The following is a 20,053-nucleotide window of genomic DNA, read 5'->3' on the forward strand; positions in this document are numbered from 1 at the left end:
CACCACATATTTCTTGCCCTGGAGTACTGAGAAGGTATGGAACCTGCATAGTGCCCCTTTGTTGCCGTTGATGTTGAGACTGGCTATGGTCATCTTCATAATCACCACTTTTTAATGCTCAGATGAAGAGGAGGCGTGTGTGCCCCTCCATTCCTTCAGGAGCCCGGTGAGGAAGCCATTCAGCCAGCGCCACTTGTTCTGGTCCATGTCCAGCTCCCTTTTTGCATAGGCACTCGCGGACTGGACTAAGAGCGGCAGCTCCAACTAGCTTGTCAAAGGCCAGGTGGACTCTGTTCCAGCGATGGCGGTTGAGGAACTGGAAGTCCTGGAGTTCCCCCGGTGGGATGAGGAGTGACTCGGCAGGGGCACGAGGGAATTCACTGCCTCGCTCCAGATGGACTCTAGCTGATCACCCGTGCCCACCTCTGAGCATCCGTCCTCTGGGCAGTCGCCATCCAGGTCAGAGTCCACCGCCACAGTGAGTACGCCGAAAGGCATGGACCCGCCAACCAGCTCTGACTCTGTCCCAATCCCACCCCTAAGATTGACGACAGAGGGATCCTCCTTGGGCTCCTCTTGAGGCTCTGAGCCAGAAGAGTGGCTCCGACCCACTCTTCCCGCCAGACGCTGGGCCCCCTGATGAGTCCGTAAAAAGCTACGGACCCAAGACAAAGGTGCCCACCATTAAAGGTTGGGGTGGAGAGGGGAGCCCTCCTCGCCGCCAACATCCAATGACCCAACATCTGAGACACTGCCACAGTTTCCCCGGCGAATCAATGGGTCTCTCAGTGTCACAAGCTGGGGTTTCTGGGGGTGTGGCCCAGGGCCATTGCTCTCTTCGACCCCCGAAGGGCTCTGCTTGGGACACTGCGGGTCGGGAGAGCAACTCTGACCCACCGGAAGGCGACGCCATGTCTCTTTCATGGGGTTTGGCGAGCTTGGGACATGTTTCATTGTCCTTCCTGGTGGGAGATCCCCCCCCCTGCGAGTGGCACCTCTTCTGGGTGAAGTCAGGGAGACCACCACAGGCGGGTTTGCTCCACCCTCGCTACCCTCAGCTCGAATTCTCGGCTGCTGCGGTTTAGGCTTTGTTTTGGTCTCATTTGCTGTCATTATCGCTCCCCCTTACAAGGTGGAGATCGAGAGATGGTGGGGGAAGGTGCGGGGGTGGAGGTGGGGCAGTTCTTTCTGACAGGCCCTTCCCCCTTGCAGGCATGGCACTGCACACTATCTACAGACCAGAAGACGTGGCAGATGGCCCTTTTGTAGATAACATCAAAGCCTTCCTCCATGCACTCCTTCCGGGCCAGGTAGACAATGGCACCAATAAGAGTAGGTATGCTGGAGGGAGGCTTCCTTAAAGCCGAGCAGGATCGGCGCCACCACGGACCATACCTCCCAGTTAATGGAAGTGGGGGAGGAGGAGCTCAGCGGGGATGAAGGGTGGGACATTGAATATTATGAGTCTCTGAGCAGTGGCTTCCAATGCGTCCATCACCAGGAAGGTCCCATGCACTGTGAGCTCCATTTCTAGGATGAAGTTGACCGCCTGCTTGACCTTCACAAAAAAGATGGCTTTGCCATACGTTTTGGAGATTGCAACAATAGCCTTGGGGCCGACAACCCCAGCCATTGCCTTGACACATGCCTCTATTCTCATATTAGGACGGGTGTAGCATTTCACTTCTAGTCTTTTTGTTGCTAATTTGAAGGGTGATGGGCCAAAGAGTACCGGGGCCTAAGAAGCCGCCACTCCTGCATAGGTGGCCCTGCCACTGGCAAAGATGGTGTCGCCCACCATTCCGGTGGTGTTACACCCATTCCAAGTGATTTTTCTGGTTGTTGAAATTGGGGGAGCGTGAGGAATTAGAACTCTTTCCCCCAGGTGTTAGGATTATTGTTAGAGAGAAAATGAGAGAGTGAGAAGGGAGCACAGGAGGGGGGATGAGGAGGGGGCACAGGATGGACACGGGCTCCATGTCAGGTGGAGATGAGGATCTTTATCTCGGGAGGGTCTGGCTTAAGTCTAAACTGAAGGCTTGTCCTCATCCACCCCCACCTCAGTACAGTCAATCAGTTGGAAAACAGACCTTTTTCCCTTCAACACGAAGCACTAACCTCTCGATATTATGTAAGTTCTTCTTTTCAAACTGTGTTCTCAAGCTGCTGCTCCAGTATTCTCTATAGGCTTGTTAAGCCTTAGGCCTTGGCCTTTCAGCACCACCCAAAAGGGATGCTGCACCAAGCCCTTGCTGCAGATGAAAGCAATCACATTCAAATGGTCTCTCTCTCTCTGACTCCAATCAGTGGCACAGTCATACATTGCAAGTGAAATGACTCACTTAACTGGTTATAAGTACAAGATAGTTACTGATAAATCCAATGGGGAATGAAGAGGAAATGTTTTTACTCCGAGAGCAGTTAGAATGTGTAACTCAGTATCACAGGAAGTGCTTGAGGTAAATAGTTTCCAAATAAAACTAATCACGTAAATGAGAGAAAAGGAAATACAAAGATATACTGGAAGGGTAAGACAAGGCAGATGAAATCGGAGGAGACACATGGAGTATAAACACAAGCAAAGTTAGGCTTACTAACCTGTGTCTGTTTATTCCATGCAATTTACTTATTCCCCATCTCTCCTGTAGCTGTTGATATCTTGCTGGGATATTTGAATCTTTTGCCTTCACTGTCCTATACATTCTTGCTTTTTCTTCCAACAGGGGTGCTTGATAGTGATCAGAAGCACAAAACTTGTCAGATTCCACCTTCCTCCCCCCTAACCCCAGTCCCACCTTTCTCCATTCTATACCAGGAATGCTGAGAATAAGAACAATTATACCATTTCACTCAGTTGCTGTTCATGAGATCATCCAACACATGATTCTTTTCCTTGTCAACATTGTTCAGCTGTTTACTTGATAAACCTATTGACTTCTTGAGAGAGCTGGTCTGATTTAATCGTGTGTTCGGTAGAAAGATTTTAAACAGCAGTTTTCTGCTGACAAATTCATTTTTGGTTCATAATTTGTTTATTGTGCATGACTTCACTGGAAGGTGGAAGTTTCAGCAGTGATCATCTAGAGGAATAAAATTGAAATGCCGTGAAATAATGTCAAACTTATATAGAACCTTAGTTAGACCCATTTGGAATACTACGATCAGTTCTGATCTCCATTTTATAAAAAGGGTATTGGGGTTCAGAGAAATTTTAAAACAAGATTAGAAAGTTGATCCGCAATTCCACCAACCTTTGTGTGATTAGTAAGTTTGCGGATGACAACACAAAGGTTGGTGGAATTGCGGATAGCAATGAGGACTGTCAGAGGATACAGCAGGATTTAGATTGCTTGGAGACTTGGGCGGAGAGATGGCAGATGGAGATTAATCCGGACAAATGTGAGGTAATGCATTTTGGAAGGTCGAATACAGGTAGGGAATATACAGTGAATGGTAGAACCCTCAAGAGTATTGACAGTCAGAGAGATCTAGGTGTCAGGTCCACAGGTCACTGAAAGGGGCAACACAGGTGGAGAAGGTACTCAAGAAAGCATACAGCATGCTTGCCTTCATTGGTCTGGGCATTAAGTATCAAAATTGGCACGTCATGTTGCAGCTGTATAGAACCTTAGGCCACACTTGGAGTATAGTGTTCAATTCTGGTCGCTGCATTACCAGAAGGATTTAGAGGCTTTAGAGAGAGTGCAGAAGAGATTTACCAGGATGTTGCCTGGTATGGAGGGCATTAGCTATGAGGAAAGGTTGAATAAACTTGATTTGTTCTCACTGGAATGAAGGAGGTTGAGGGGCCACCTGATAGAGCTCTACAAAATTATGAGGGGCATAGACGGATGGATAGCCTGGGACTTTTTCCCCGGGTAGAGGGGTCAATTACTAGGGGGCATAGGTTTAAGGTGCGAGGGGCAAGGATTAGAGGAGATGTACGAGGCAAGTTTTTTACGCAGAGGGTAGTGGGTGTCTGGAACTCTGCCGGAGGAGGTGGTGGAAGCAGGGTCGATGGTGATGTTTAAGGGGCATCTTGACAAATACATAAATAGGATGGCAGTAGAGGGATACGGACCCCGGAAGTGTAGAAGAATTTAGTTCAGACGGGCAGCATGGTCGGCACATGCTTGGAGGGCCAAAGGGCCTGTTCCTGTGCTCTACTTTTCTTTGTTCTGTGATACTAGAAATAAGGGGCACGATTTAATGGAAAAGATTCTAAGTGTCATTTTGGGCGTGACTTCCTTGGTGTTTCCCGCCAGCCGACCTGTCAAGACCGCGGCTTGTATTTAACGGCACTTAGTGCCAAAAATGATACCACACGCGCTTCAGGCCGGAACAGCTGACTCACCAGACTCGCGTCCAGCAGCTCCCCGCTAACAATGGAGAGCTGTTTTTAAATGCTCTCTTCAAACTCACTCCCAGTCAGTACACAAGCATTGCGCCACACAGACCTGCTCACGCTTCAAGGATTGCGACCTGGCCAGGCCTCTGGATGCTGTGGAGGTGAGACGGGACACACTGTTCACCTGAAGGAGTCAGAGGACTTGCAGCAGGGCCACCAAAACCGCCTGGGAGACAGTCAGCAGCTGTCAGTTCGGACAGCGTGACAAGGTGGACCGCCGTCCAATGGCGGAAGAAGATCAACGACCTCCATTGTGCTGCAAGGATAAGTTAACACCGGCCCCTGGAATCAGTTCCGCTTGCCACCCCCCTGTCAGCAGCTGGCATGTCGCACCCTCCTCACCTCTGATCATCGCACTTGTACCCAACACATTCTGGCACCCACCAGCACAAATTCTTCATGTTCAGGTGCAGTACCCACACATGTCACCTGCCATAATCCCCTCACCCCAATGCAACAAGTGCGTGGCTCACAATACCCTCTCTCTGTCCCTGCAGGAAAAGTTAGTCCATAATAGGCGGGAAAGGGCCCAGATGCGTGGCGGAGCTCCGAACAACTCCTCACCCCCTATGAGGAACGGTTCCTGGAGATTGCGTGGTTGGCCGAGGAGAGAGCAGTCAATGACTGTGAGCTTGGCCTGCACTGCAGAGGTGAGGATCCATTGTCCCTTCACCCAGATGACCTGCTTCAAGTGAGTTGTTCATGTCAGCCAAAATGATCCTTCCCTGCCACTGACCACATGTCCCTTCTCCCGCAGGATTTCCATCTGATGGGACAGGGCCATCTGGTGTCGTCCGCCCCCTTCCAATCAAGGGACCACCTCGGAGGTCAGCTCTGAGGATGCCACGATGTAGACATCACAGCTTTCAATCTCACCCTCCACCAGTGTAGATACACACCTCGATGGGCGGCATTTGTGGACCGGCTTCTGGAGCATAGTCTGTTGGGCACCACATGGATACTGATGCACATCAGGTGGAGACAGAAACATCCAAGTGAGTCAGCAGTTGGAGGTCTGCTGGATCCCAGGACTCAGCTGGGTCCCAGCCAGATGCTGAGTCTCTGGAAAGGTTATCCCAAAGCCGATACAGATACTAGGATACGGCCGTGAAATCATCTGTAGCTAGGAACAGTGGAGGTTTTTTATGTTCACTACTAAAACATGTTCCACCTGATACATGTGCAGCCTCTGTGACGTTAATTACAGCCTGATGTGGAGCCTGCAACCCCACCCTCAACTGCCCTCCACTCCCACACCTCCTGGCCCCAGAGCAAGATCCCCTGATGCAATCCCCGTGCAGGTGATGAGTGTGAGCACGCTGTCAGCAGAAAACCGGGACTCTGACTTTGGCATAGTCTAAGGAGCACCACAGCTAACCTCACAGTGGGTTATCATCACTCTCTTGCTTATACAGTGACCCGCTGACAGTGCTGACACAGGCCCATCATCCTGGGGTGATGTTACACAGACCTTGGGAGGGTGGAACAGGGTAGTCAAGGAGTAGGGTGTTATGTGATAGTACCTGTAAGAAATGAGTGTTTATAAATAGGTGTGTATATAAGTATCTAGTGAGAGTCCCTATAAGAAATGGGTGTTTATTACTGCAGTGATGTCAGGGAGTGGGTTGAGCTGGCTGTCTGTCAGCTTTTTACTTTTTTAGGCTGTTTGCTGCAGGGTGTGTTGTATGTCCGTTTTCAGAGCTGGATAGCTGCAGTCACAGCCAGAAGGTGTATCAGAGCCTCCCTTTGTCATCTAAAGAAATCGATCCTTTGATGATTTAAAAACTAATAACAGTAGTAACTTCAACCTGATGTGCTTTTGTTTAAAAGTTTTATTTTTAAGTCTTCTGGATGTTAAAAAGACAGCTTACGGATTACTTAGTGTTGTATTCTTTGGGGGTTGTATTTGAATTAATGATTGCTAAGATGTTCACTGTTTGTTTCAAAAAGGTTGACTTGAATTCATAGAATAAACATTGTTTTGCTTTGAAAAATACTTTTCCGTTTCTGCTGTACCACACCTGTAGAGTGAGCCGTGTGCTCCCCATACCATAATCTATTAAAAGTTGTGGGTCAGGTGAACTCCATGATACATTTTGCGGTTCTCTAAACCCTGGACCATAACAAGGGGGAGTTGGGAGGGAGGTGAAAAGTGGCGGTTGGAGAGGAAGGAGGGAAATGGGTCGGAAGGATGGGGGTGAAAGTTGGGGGGGGGGTGCGATTTGACAAACAAAGCCTCATCCTACGAGATGAGGGAGAGAATGAGGGCCTCCCTGGCCCTCCGGCAAGCTAGATCCTCGCCGCTGCCTGTCCTCCAGCCCCTCCTCATCCTCCTCCGACGAGGCGACATATCCCTCCTCCTCCAGCACGTCGCCTCGCTGCTGTGCCAGGTTGTGGAGGGCACAGCACACCACCACAAAGTAGTAGATGAGTGGTGGATATAGTGCATTGCACCAGGCATCGGTCCAGGTATCTAAATCGCTTTTGAGCAGTCCAATGCACCGCTCGATGACAGCATGTGCGGCAACATGGGAGTGGAACCCCTTCCTGTTAATGAAGGGCACTCACTGTTACCCCGGTGTGCACAAGGCAACATGCGTGCCATCTATTACCCCCTTGGACCTGCGGCTTCCCGGGGATGGCAGAGAATCCTGCTGCCCGTGAATCTTGATGGGCTTGTTCTAGCTCAAAGATGATATAGTTAGTGTCCCGGGCATACAGGGCATCCGCGACCTCACTGATGCACGTATGTGCCCTTGGTCACTAGACCCCACACTCTGTATCCCAGACATCTGCACGTAACTTTACTTGGATCGGGCACTATTATGCACACCCACTCTCTGGTTGCAGATATGCCCCTGGGTATTCGGATGTTGGCTGCTGTGCCCATGGTGCTGTATGCTGCAGCATATTCTGCACAAGTCCCCATTCGAGCCCTGGAAAGGTTCAGGGCTGCGGTGATCTTCTTGGCCACTGGGAGCGGGCGTCCCCCTCCACCACGGATGCCACGTCCGTGTTGAGATGGAGCCTCCTGTGGCACATGCTGTCCATCATCTCCTCGAACGACCATCGACACCTGTACACCTTGAATAATCGCCGGCACCCGCCTCGGGATCCCTCCCCTGCCTGATGGGCGGCAGGGTGCGCGGCGTGCCGCCTCTAGTCTGCGCCAACGCTGCTGCCGCCTTCTCTGGCTACCACCAGCACTGCGAGAGCTGCCATTGCAGAGTCGACAACACCATCCATCGTGCTATCTGTAAGGAATTGGAGAAGGCGAGACTGACAACCAGTTACGGCTTCCCCCTGGACCCTCAAATCCCCCAAACATCCCCCACCCATATGTGTCCTCCCTTCTCTCAGAGTGACATCCACCGAGCTGGAGAACCCTGCTCCGCACACTTACCCCCGATCACAGCAGGAGCCCCTAGACCCCAGACCCCTTCCAGAAACATTAGGAGGACCGAGCACAGGTACCATTAAACTACAATGAAAAGTCACTGTTCCATGTTGGTACCAATACAAAGCTATATCAGCTAATTTTCACACAAAAAAACAAACACGGTATCACCCCTCGCATGTTGCTCAACAGAAATGGAGGCCAAGCCTGAGAAAGTTATCATTTCCAGAACTTTGTCGTCGAAATGATCTGTGACATGGACCGCCACCTTGAGCCTCTGCTCCCACTGCCTTCTCTGGCGTCTGGCCGCCTGACCTGCCAGCAGCGCCACAAGGACAGCTTCCGCGGGGTCCAAGATATCATCCATCCCGTGTAATATCTATAAGGAAATAGAGAGAGTGAGACTGACAACCAGTGGTGTCTCCCACCCCTTGCCATCCAGCCGCAGCGGGGGCCCTTGGTCACTGGACCCCACACCCTGTATCCCAGACATGTAACTTTATCTGGATTGGGCGCTTTGTTGTGCACACCCACTCTCTGGGTGCAGATATGCCCCTGGGTATTCAGATGTTTGCTGCTGTGCCCATGGTGTTATATCCAGCAGCATTCAGGCACCATGGACCGATTGGGATGCTAAGCAATGGCTCCCACATGCTATGTGGCGTGCCTACCCATGGGAATCCACTTGGGAGTTATGAATTGCTCACTTAACTACGATTGACAATTCCCAGTTAGCAATAGCCCTCGGCTACATGGCTAGATGCCTCAGTGGTCAGTGGGAGTTATGGGTAGTTAGTGCACAGTCAGACAGGGGCTGGAGTTTCCCCCGGAATGAGAACTTTGCCTTAGACCAGATGCATGGACTCTTGTGGAAGACCCAAGTTTCTTTTTGTAGTTTTGCAAGAGAAGAACAGAAAGAAGCGTGACCCAATTTGATTTAATATTGAACCTTAGGGCGTCATCTGACGCGGTAGTTAGCACTGGGACTGTGGTGCTGAGGACCCGGGTTCGAATCTCGGCCCTGGGTCACTGTCCATGTGGAGTTTGCACATTCTCCCCATGTCTGCATGGGTTTCACCCCCACAACCCAAAGATGTGCAGCTTAGTTGGATTGGCCATGCTAAATTGCCCCCTTAATTGGAGAAAAAAATAATTGGGTACTCTAAATTTATCAAACAAAATATTGAAGCCTTGAGGATTGGAGCCCTATTCTCAATCCTCCAGCTGAATGAGCTTTTGCTCAAACGAATGACAAAATAAATTCAGCTATAGCATTTCTTTAGCATCTTATCAGGTTTCAGAAATGTGATTTTTTTTTTTAAGTGTTGAGACCGTTACAGAGACAAATTCAGTGGCAGGGTTCCACATTAATAGGATGAATAACCATAAAATACTTTTTATGCTGCTGGTTGCTTGAATGAGAAGAGTAGGCCAGCATACTCGGCAAACTCTATGCTCTTTAAATAACGCTGTTGGATCTTAAAATCCACTTGAATTAGTAGAGAAGAGTCGCAGGAGCTCTGACAATGCAGAATACTTATTATATCCAGGAAGGAGAAAAGAGTTCGAACCAGAATTCCTATTTCCCAGTTTTTACTGTTTTTGTTCCTCTGTGTTGTGCTGCAGTGCCAGCTTAGAGTGTCTGTTTGAATTGTGTCAAACCCACAGCCTTATGACTCTGAAGCAAGAGTGCCACCAACTGAGCCAAGTTGAGATAACCCCAGTTAGGTAGTCATGGAGATGATTTTTTTTTGTAGCAAAGCTTTATTTGCTCAACAATTGTACTACAATGATTGTGTCTTTGTCAAGAGTGTACATTTTGGATTATTGGAAGTTTATTTAGATATCTCTGCTTCACAGAGTATTGAAATTGTTTTCAAATCATAGAGATACGGAAATAAACATGGCTTCCCAACAAATAGGCCTCTGCAGTATCCTGCTAACAAAATGGCTTGGATCTTGCACTCAGTGGCGAAGCAGAGGTGTACACTGCTGGTTGCATTAAAAACTATGTGCCAATTATTTTTCATTGGCTGCAGCGAGGACGTGCCCTTGCAGCTGTAACAAGGATCCAGCAATGATGTGAGTGCGGAGGCCGAGTGGCATGGTGCAATAATGTTGAAGCCAGGCCCTTTCTAATGTCACAAGTTGAAGACATTCCCTTTGAGCTCTGCCTTCAGCTCACTGATGCATGAATGTTCTTGGTGATTAGCCAATGTTTTTTATTTATTATTATTCAAATTGTAGGCCAGTTCCTCATGTTTCCCTCCATACTCCCCCCAGCTCCTCTCTGACTGTGGTGGGACTGGGGAGCCGAGCAGAGATGGGCTAGTTGTATCTCACTGTAATGGAAGTTAATCAACACCACACAAACCACTTTTTCTTGTAAAATAACGACCGTATTGAAATAACTCAGTAGCTTAGTCCAGCAATTTGAGACATTCCAGAGACCTGATACAAGATGTAATCATTTGGAAATGGTTGAAAGTTTTACAAAGAGTGGATATTCCTGTTGATTTAAAGGACTGCACTCCACAACGTTAGTAAATCATTATAAGTACAGGTATAACTGCAAGGCAGTCAAACCAAGTATTCACACTGCCAAGTCCCAGTAAGACCATGAGTGTAAGCTCTCTGGAATCCATTCAGACACACCACAATGTCTGAATTTGAGTGGAATTGGGTTCCCTGGAAGTTGCTGTGTTGTTCTGTTGAATACTGGCAAATGTCTAAGCCTTTGCTGCGACTGGGAGCACAAAATTAGGATAATCGGGTAATGAAAATGTGAGTTTTATGACTCTGACTTTCATATACCTCACACAGATGTAGAGAACTCCAGCAATCCATATATCATCTGTGCCTGTTACTTCTAAATCTTTAGTTATTTGGAAAAATATTTGGAAAAATTATATCCCATTCATCATTTCCCGTAACAGTCTCCCCGAACAGGTGCCGGAATGTGGTGACTAGGGGCTTTTCAGAGTAACTTCATTTGAAGCCTACTCGTGACAATAAGCGATTTTCATTTTTATTTCTATAAATTGTTTATTCCTATCACGTATTCAACTAGCTATGACTTAGGAGTGGCAGAAGCATACGTGCGTTTCCATTGACCGAGGTTTGTAAAAAAACAAACTTTATTTAATTGCATCCTGATATAACTTTCTTTTTAATCATATGCTGATATGAATTATGTGCTAAGTGGCTACTAATTAGAAATTTCATTCAGAGACAGGCACACAATAATGTATGTGCATGATACTGTGTTTACTTAAGTGGAGTAGTTTAGGGAATGCTTTTCTCCTTACAGCAATTTTCAATTTAATAAGCTTCCTTTGATGCATTTCTTCTTTTAAAATACTTAAATATTGCAAAAGTTCCTTCCCTTAACAATCTGATCCTCCCTAAATGCTTGAACTGTAGAACTTGGCCCCATATTGCCATATGCTCCAGATGGAGTTTTGGGTGCTGAATGAAATTCGTATGTGTGAGTACACTTCCATGGTTGCTATTTTGGTGAGGGCGTTATGTAGAGGTTAAGAGTGTCCATCACAAATATGAAAAGTAGACAGATTGTGATATCAGTTACTAGTGGTGTACCACAAGGATCTGTTTTGGGGCCATTGCTGTTTGTCATTTTTATAAATGACCTGGAGGAGGGCGTAGAAGCATGGGTGAGTAAATTTGCAGATGACACTAAAGTCGGTGGAATTGTGGACAGTGCAGAAGGATGTTACAAGTTACAGAGGGACATAGATAAGCTGCAGCAATGGGCTGAGAGGTGGCAAATGGAGTTCAATGCAGAAAAGTGTGAGGTGATTCATTTTGGAAGGAATAACAGGAAAACACAGTGCTGGGCTAATGGGAAGATTCTTGGTAGTGTGGATGAGCAGAGAGATCTCGGTGTCCATGTACATAGATCCCTGAAAGTTGCCACCCAGGTTGAGAGGGTTGTTAAGAAGGCATACGGTGTGTTAGCTTTTATTGGTAGAGGGATTGAGTTTCGGAGCCTTGAGGTCATGTTGCAGCTGTACAAAACTCTGGTGCGGCCGCATTTGGAGTATTGCGTACAATTCTGGTCGCCGCATTATAGGAAGGATGTGGAAGCATTGGAAAGGGTGCAGAGGAGATTTACCAGAATGTTGCTTGGTATGGAGGGAAGATCTTATGAGGGAAGGCTGAGGGACTTGAGGTTGTTTTCGTTAGAGAGAAGAAGGTTAAGAGGTGACTTAATTGAGGCATACAAGATGATCAGAGGATTAGATAGGGTGGACAGTGAGAGCCTTTTTCCTCGGATGGTGATGTCTAGCACGAGGGGACATAGCTCTAAATTGAGGGCAGATAGATATAGGACAGATTTCAGAGGTAGGTTCTTTACTCAGAGAGTAGTAAGGGTGTGGAATGCCCTGCCTGAAACAGTAGTGGACTCGCCAAAAACTAAGGGCATTCAAATGGTCATTGGATAGACATATGGACGATAAGGGAATAGTGTAGATGGGCTTCAGAGTGGTTTCACAGGTTGGCGCAACATCGAGGGCCGAAGGGCCTGTACTGCGCTGTTATGTTCTATCAGTCAACATGTAAAAAAGGCAAGGGTTAGTGATGAACCAGAGGATTTGGAAAATTTTAAAAACCAACAGAAGATAACCAAAAAAATAATAATGAGGGAGAAGATAAACTATGATGGTAAACGAGCAAGTAATATAAAAATGGACAGTAAGAACTTCTTCAAATGTATAAAAAGGGAAGAGGGAGGCCAAAGTGAATATAGGCGACTCAGATAATGAAACTGGAGAAGGAATAATGAAGAACCAGGAAATAGCAGAGGATGACAGAGTCTACAGAGGGATATAGATAGGTTAAGCGAGTAGGGAAAAAACTTGGCAGGTGGAATATAATGTAAGAAAATGTGAAGTTATGTACCTTGGTAGGAAGAATAAAGGAGCTGAATATTATTTAAATTGAGCAATATTACAGAAAACTGCAGCACTGAGAGACTTGGCAGCTCATGCATAAATCACAAAAAGCTAGCATGCAAGTTCAGCAGGTAATAGTTAAGGTAAATGGAATGTTGACCTTTTATTTCAAAAGGGAATGGAGTATAAAAATAGGGATATCTTTCTAAAACTTTAGAAGGCACTAGTTAGACCACACCTGACTACTGTGAACAATTTTGGTCTCCTTATCTAAGGAAAGGTATACTGGCATTGGAGGCAGTCCAGAGAAGGTTCACTAGGTTGATCCTGGGTATGGATGGATGTTACGAAGAGAGGTTGAGTAGGTCAGGCCTGTACTCATTGGAGTTTAGAAGAATGAGAGGTGATCTTATTGAGACAGAGGATTATCAGGGGCTTGACAGTGTAGATGGTGAGAGATTGTTTTTCCCTTGTGGAAGAGTATAGCACCAGAGGGGGCCATCTCAGACTAAGGGATCACCCATTTAAAACAAAGAAATTATGAATTTCTTCTCCCAAAGGGTAGCGAATCTGTGAAATTGTTTACTGCAGAGGGCTGTAGCGACTGGGTCGTTAGGTATGTTCAAGGCTGGGCAACGTGGTGGCATAGTGGTTAGCATTGCTACCTCACTGCGCCAGTCCCAGGTTCGATCCCGGCTCTGTACCACTGTCTGTGTGGAGTTTGCACATTCTCCCCATGTTGGCGTGGGTTTTGCCCCCACAACCCAAAAGATGTGCAGGTTAGGTGGATTGGCCACGCTAAATTGCCCCTTAATTGGAAAAAATTAATTGGGTAGTCTAAATTTTTTTTAAAATGAGTATGTTCAAGGCTGAAATAGACAGGTTTTTAATCAGTAAGGGAATGAAAGTTTGTGGGGATAAGGTGGGAGAGTGGAATTGAAGATCGTCATATCAAATCAGTCATGATGTCATTGAATGGCAGAGCAGACCCGATGGGCTGAATGGCCTACTTCAACTCCTACGACTTATAATCCTATGATCCATTCAAAGAATAGTAGTAAAACAAAAATAAAGGCTCTTTTTCTGAATGCATGAAGCATTTATAATAAAATAGATGAACTCACAGTACAAAGAGTTAAATGGTTTAGATCAAAACTTCATTACAGAGTTATGAGCCTGGATTTTTGTGATTGTGGAGACTGTGGCTTAGCCAAATGGTGCCGGAACCCAGATCCGGACGATTCACTCTCATTTCCAACAGCTCCTGTTTTCACCATCAGCGAAAAGGGGTGAGATGTGATTCACACAGGGGGGAAATCTGAACCAGCAGGGCCATTTGAACTCTGTTTTGAGTTTATACAAACCCCAATTTTGCTGGCATGCCATCCACGTATTCAAGGCTGTGAAGAGTTAGATAGTGAGGAAATACTGTTGCTCGATCTGACATTCGCAGCCGACAGCTCAGATATTGGCACTGTGCAGTAAAAGGTTATTGTGTCACTGTATTGATTGCCATGATGTGGAGATGCCGGCGTTGGACTGGGGTGAGCACAGTAAGAAGTCTTACAACACCAGGTTAAAGTCCAACAGGTTTGTTTCAAACACGAGCTTTCGGAGCACGGCTCCGAAGAAGGAGCCGTGCTCCGAAAGCTCGTGTTTGAAACAAACCTGTTGGACTTTAACCTGGTGTTGTAAGACTTCTTACTGTATTGATTAGCATTGGTTAAGGGGTAATTGTAAACTATTTTATTGTGTGATGTGTTAGTAATAAAGTTTGTTTTCAAATACCATATCCCTCTTTTGTATGAAATCACAACTGGAGTGAGGTATGCATTCCTCACAGTCTTAGAAAATTAAAATATTGGAGTTTCTGTCCAGTATCCTAGCAACTGTTGGGGGTTTGGTCCAGGATCATAATATGTGGCAACTCACCTGCTTCCCGAAAGCCTGTCCACCAGCTATAAGACGTAAGTCAGGTGTGCGATGGAATACTCTCCACTTGCCTGGATGAGTGTAGCTCCAGCAAGACTCGAGAAGCTCAACACTTTCCAGCACAAAACAGCCTTCTTGATTGGCACCCCATCCACTACCTGAAATATTCACTCCTTCCACCACTAACGAACAGTGACATCTACAAAATGCACGACAACAATTTACTAAGGCTCCTTTAATAGCACCTTCCAAACCTGCAACCGGTGCTACTGAGAAGGACATGGACAGCAAATGCATGAGAATACCACCACCTGCAAGTTCCCTCAAAGCCACACACCACCGTGACTTGGGAACTATATTGCCATTCTTTGGCTATCGTTGTGTCAAAATCCTGAAACCCTTTCCTTCCTAACAGGATTATAGGTGTACCTTCGCCACAAGGACTGCAGCGGTTCAGGAAGGTGAATCTCCACCACCTTCTCAAGGGCAGTTAGGGGTGGGCAATAAACGCTGGCTTAGTCAGTAATGCCCACAAGCCTTGAATGAATAAAGCTAAAAAATGCTAACCTCTCAAGGTTTTGCATCCTCTACTGAGACATGCAGTCACTCAACAGCACACTTAGTGCTGGAGTAAACATTGCAATCATGATGAGTCAGACAGCAGAAAGTTTATGTGCTGCTTGCAGTGAACAGGTGCACATTAACAGCACATTACAATCCCCACCCCAATTTTGGGGCTTTATCCAATTTTTCCCCCTGATCTTTAAGGTAGCATATGTCTACTTCTGTGATGCTGAGAAATATATTTTTATAGCAAGCTGGTAACTTTTTTCCTCTTTATTACAGGAAAAGAGGGTGTCCCTGAGGAGAACAAATCTGAGTCCATCACTGACACAACTGACCTTGCATTGCCTCCTGAAATGCCAATTGTGATTGATCGGCACGCACTGAAAGACATTCTAGGACCCCCTATCTATGAAATGGAGGTAAGATTGAATTTAATAGTTATTATTTTAGCAAGCCTTGGAAAATATTTCTGAAGCAAAGAACCAGGATGAATTGTCAGAATATTTATTAAAATCAGGAACGAACTGTGTATATAAATTACTTTTAAAATTTTTATTTGTTTGTGAGATGTGATGTCACTGGCAAAGCCAGTGTTGCCCATCCCTACTTGCCCTTGAACTGAGTGGTTTGCTCGGTCATTTTAAAGGGCAGTTAAGAATCAACCACATTGCTGTGGGTTGTGCATCCCATACATGCAAGACCAAGTAAGAATGGCAGGTGCAGATGTCCATCCCAGAAGGGCATTAGTGAACCAGATGGTGCTCTTTCCAAGAGCCGATGCAGACTCGATGGGCTGAATGGCCTCCTTCTGCACTGTAAATTCTATGAATTCTATGATTTACGACAATGGGAGTAGCTTTCAATTCCAGACATTTTTTTAACTAGTTTAAATTCCAGCAGCTGCCACTGGGAATTGAACCAGCGTCCCTCGAGCATTAGCTTGGGAGTCTGGATGACTAGTCCAGTGACATTCACTATACCACCGTCTTCCCCATGATGCTAACTAGATGAGATTGATACTACATGTATGTATTGTTGCTAAAGTTTCTTCTTGGCACTGATAACCCATATCCGTTTTATAATCCAACAAAGTCTTATATTCAAATCTTACTGCAGCTCATGAGTACTGATAACAGTATGCATGTTTGGAGCACACACGTGCTAAGAGTTTAAAATACTTCAACATCAGATCTTGTGGAAGCATTTTGTTGAAGTGAAAACAAGAGCAGTCATGTTAAGGTTGCACTGATACAGGTTACATTTTTGGCTTGAGAGACTGCAAATTTATATGTCCATAGGCTTGCTGCCAGAAGGAGTGAAAATGGAAAACAATTCAAGATCATTTACTATTTTTGTTAGATACTATTTTACTTGCATCAAGTTACAGTTATTTGCCTCAGCCTTCCTGAAATCATTTGTGATCTTATTTGGGCATTCCGGAAGATTCCTGCTGATATCACATTTTAAAACAACAAACATAAACCAAAGCCACTGGAAAAGATTGGGATAGAAATTTGTTTTCAGCAGTAGTGCAAGACAAATGATATTGTATCCACTGCATGTTACATCAACCACAACATTCAGTTCTGTTATTTAAATGCAGCTGGACATTGGGCTGAAAATATAGCAGTCAGGGCCATGCCTTTTCCATCCATTTTGTACTTCCCCGTGATCTCTAACTTGGACAAATTTCATGATTTTGAGGCATTTATATAGTAAAAACACATGGGTAGTACATGTATCACCAAGGTAGATCTGCGGAAAAATTAACATGCAAAGTTCCCCATCTCCTGCAATAACCTTTGATTCCTTCACCTCACAAGAATCTACCTACCTTTGCCTTAAAAATATTGAATGACCTCACTTTCACCACCTTCTGAGGCAGAGTTCCAAAGTTGCATAACCCTCTGAAAGAAAAAAATTTCCTCATCCCTGTCCTATAAGGGCAACCCTTAATTTTAAAACAGTGCATCCTGGTTCTGGACTCATCCACAAGCGGAATCATCCTTTCCATGTCCACCGAATTATCTTGTATACTTCAATCAATTCATCCCTCGCTCTTCTAAACTCCAGTGGAAACAAGCCCAGCCTGTCCAATCTATCTTCAGAAGACAACCCACTCATTCCAAGTATCAAACTAGTAAACCCTGACTGAACCACCTCCAATGCATTTACATTCTTCTTTGAATATTCAGCCCCTACCTGACCGCTACTCGTCACATCCCGTCAATCAGATACGTACCCATTAATGCATACTCTCTGGTTGACTAGCAGAAAACCATCTTCTACCCAAGCTAAATGTTACCACCTACACCATGAGCTTTAATTTTCCACAGTAACCTTTGATGTGACAACTTATCAATTTTGTTCTGGAAATCCAAGAACAGAAGTCTGCAAGCTCCCCCTTATCCACAGCACGAGTGACTCCTTCAAAGAACTCAAATAAATTGGTTAAATATGATTTTCCTTTTTAAAAAACCATGCTGACTCTTCCCGATTCCTTGAGTTTTTCTTTGTGCCTAGCTATAACTTCTTTAATGATTATTCTAACACCTTCCCCATGACAGACTCCAAGCAAACTATTCTAGACTTTCCTGTTCTCTGCCTCCCTCGCAAATCTTTCCTGAATCTTGGGAATTTTGGAACATTAACACCAATGCATCTACAAACATATTAGCCACCTCCTAGAATGAAGTTCACCTGGATCAGGTGACTTGTCCGGCTGCTCTATCAGTTTGCTCAGTACCGTACCCCTCGTGATCCTAATTTCAGCAAGTTCTTCTTCCCTGTTCCACGTCCTGATTTACAGTGGAGCATGGCTCTTCACATTTATTTACTTTCATTTAATGCACAATTAGCTTGAGAACAAGCTGTTTGAGATTTTATTGTATGTATCGTAGAACATACAGTGCAGAAGGAGGCCATTTGGTCCATCGAGTCTGCACCGACCCACTTAAGCTCTCACTTCCACCCTATCTCAATAACCCCTCCTAATCTTTTTGGTCACTAGGGGCAATTTATCATGGCCAATCCACCTACCCCGCACGCCCTTGGGTTGTGGGAAGAAACCGGAGCACCCGGAGGAAACCCACGCAGACACTGGGAGAATGTGCAGCCTCCGCACAGACAGTGACCCAGTGGGAAATCGAACCTGGGACCCCCGGCGCTGTGGAGCCACAGTGCTATCCATTTGTGCTACCGTGCTGCATCAGTGGAGCAAGTCTCTTCAGTGTGTGGTTTTGTGAATTGTATCAGGTGTTGAACATGAAGAGATAAGTGATCGTATTAGAACTGTGTTTTGCTAACACAAAGTGCTAAACAGGAGCATGTTCGTTTAGTGAGAGAAAATGTTTAAGAACTTAGTCAATTCTCATGCCAATGGCTGGCATGGTGGAACAGTGGTTTGCACTGCTGCCTCACAGCGGTGAGAACCCGGGTTTGATCCCGGCCACGGGTCACTGGCCGTGTGGAGTTTGCACATTCTCATTGTGTCTGCATGGGTCTCACCCCACAATCCAAAGATGTGCAGGGTAGGTGGATTGACCACGCTAAATTGCCCCTTACAAAGAACAAAGAAAAATACAGCACAGGAACAGGCCCTTCGGCTCTCTAAGCCTGTGCTGACCATGCTGTCCGTCTAAACTAAAATCTTCTACACTTAAGGGGTCCGTATCCCTTCCGTATTAATTGGAAAAAAAAGAATTGGGTACTCTAAATTTATTAAAAAGAACAATTCTTGTGGCCAGTCAAAGGAACATCATAGGCGGAATGCCAGAAGCAGATGCCCCTGCAAAATCAATATTTGTTTTTGTTGTTCTTTCATCGGTGTGGGCACCTCCAGGCCAGCATTTATTGCCCCTCTGTATTTGCCCTTGAGAAAGTGCTGGTGAGCTGCCTTCTTGAACACTGCAGGTAATATGGTGTAGGTCACTCAAAGTGGTGTTATATGGGGAGTTTACCAATTTTGACCCAGCGACTGTTTTTTAATTTAATTTAAGAAATTGTGAGCTCATATGGCATTCTACGGTATTCATACAATTATTTGAGGGGGTGAAGAGCAGAGAAACTGATGTTAGGATATCAGACCAGACCCCAACATTTGTTTGGATACTGTACGAGAACTCCAAACAGTTTTTTTAATTTGTAAAATTGTGAGGAAAGGATACTTTACCCCAGGCATGATGGCTGTGACCAATACGTATCTTTTATATTGAAAGAAATTTTAATTTAAACACAGTAGTAACCACATTACATAAAAGAAAATAGCTTTACAATTATCAGTTAAACAGTTCTAAAACAAAAGGAAAAACTTGAACTTACTGGCCATGATTTTCCCACCTGGTGCACCGCCGGAGAGATCCAAACTGGTTTTGAGCCAATCAGGAGTCCCGCGACTTGCTATGCCCAGAGTGAGCTGGATCACGTCCTCACTGGGCTTGATCCAGATGATTGTATTTCAATGAGCCACACTAACTTTTCGTGATGGGAGGGGCGGAGGTGAAAGATTTCCCTTCGCGGGTTGAGGATGGGGGTGTTGCCCATGTCTGCAGGGGTTTGCATCGTCCATTGATGGAGTGTTGTGGGGGTCTCTCAACCTCACTTTGAGTTCGGGGCACCCTTTCAAAATGGTGTTACAATCTCTGAGCCGTTGGTCTTGCCAGCAAGTTTAGTTCCCCACTACAGAAAGAAATTATAGGGCGCGATTCACCCAAAAAACTTCATTTTAGGCGAAATTGACAGAATGTTTCGCGCTGGCTGTAATGGCAAGATCGTGACTTATATTCACCCATACTTAGTTCAAAAATGTCGGAGGGCTGCTGTGGGGGTTCATTG

General features: G+C 45.8%; 1 protein-coding gene across 1 annotated transcript in view; it reads left to right on the forward strand.

The window, feature by feature from the left end:
* LOC119971298 (lon protease homolog 2, peroxisomal-like) overlaps window positions 1-20,053 on the forward strand; it is a 166,377-nt gene that overhangs the window by 110,735 nt on the left and 35,589 nt on the right. Inside the window, 1 exon segment of the mRNA XM_038806660.1 lies at window positions 15,500-15,639. Coding sequence (XP_038662588.1) covers window positions 15,500-15,639 — 140 coding nt within the window.

This window comes from Scyliorhinus canicula, chromosome 9 (genome assembly GCF_902713615.1).
Source record: "Scyliorhinus canicula chromosome 9, sScyCan1.1, whole genome shotgun sequence".
In the NCBI taxonomy this organism is placed as follows: Eukaryota; Metazoa; Chordata; class Chondrichthyes; order Carcharhiniformes; family Scyliorhinidae; genus Scyliorhinus; species Scyliorhinus canicula.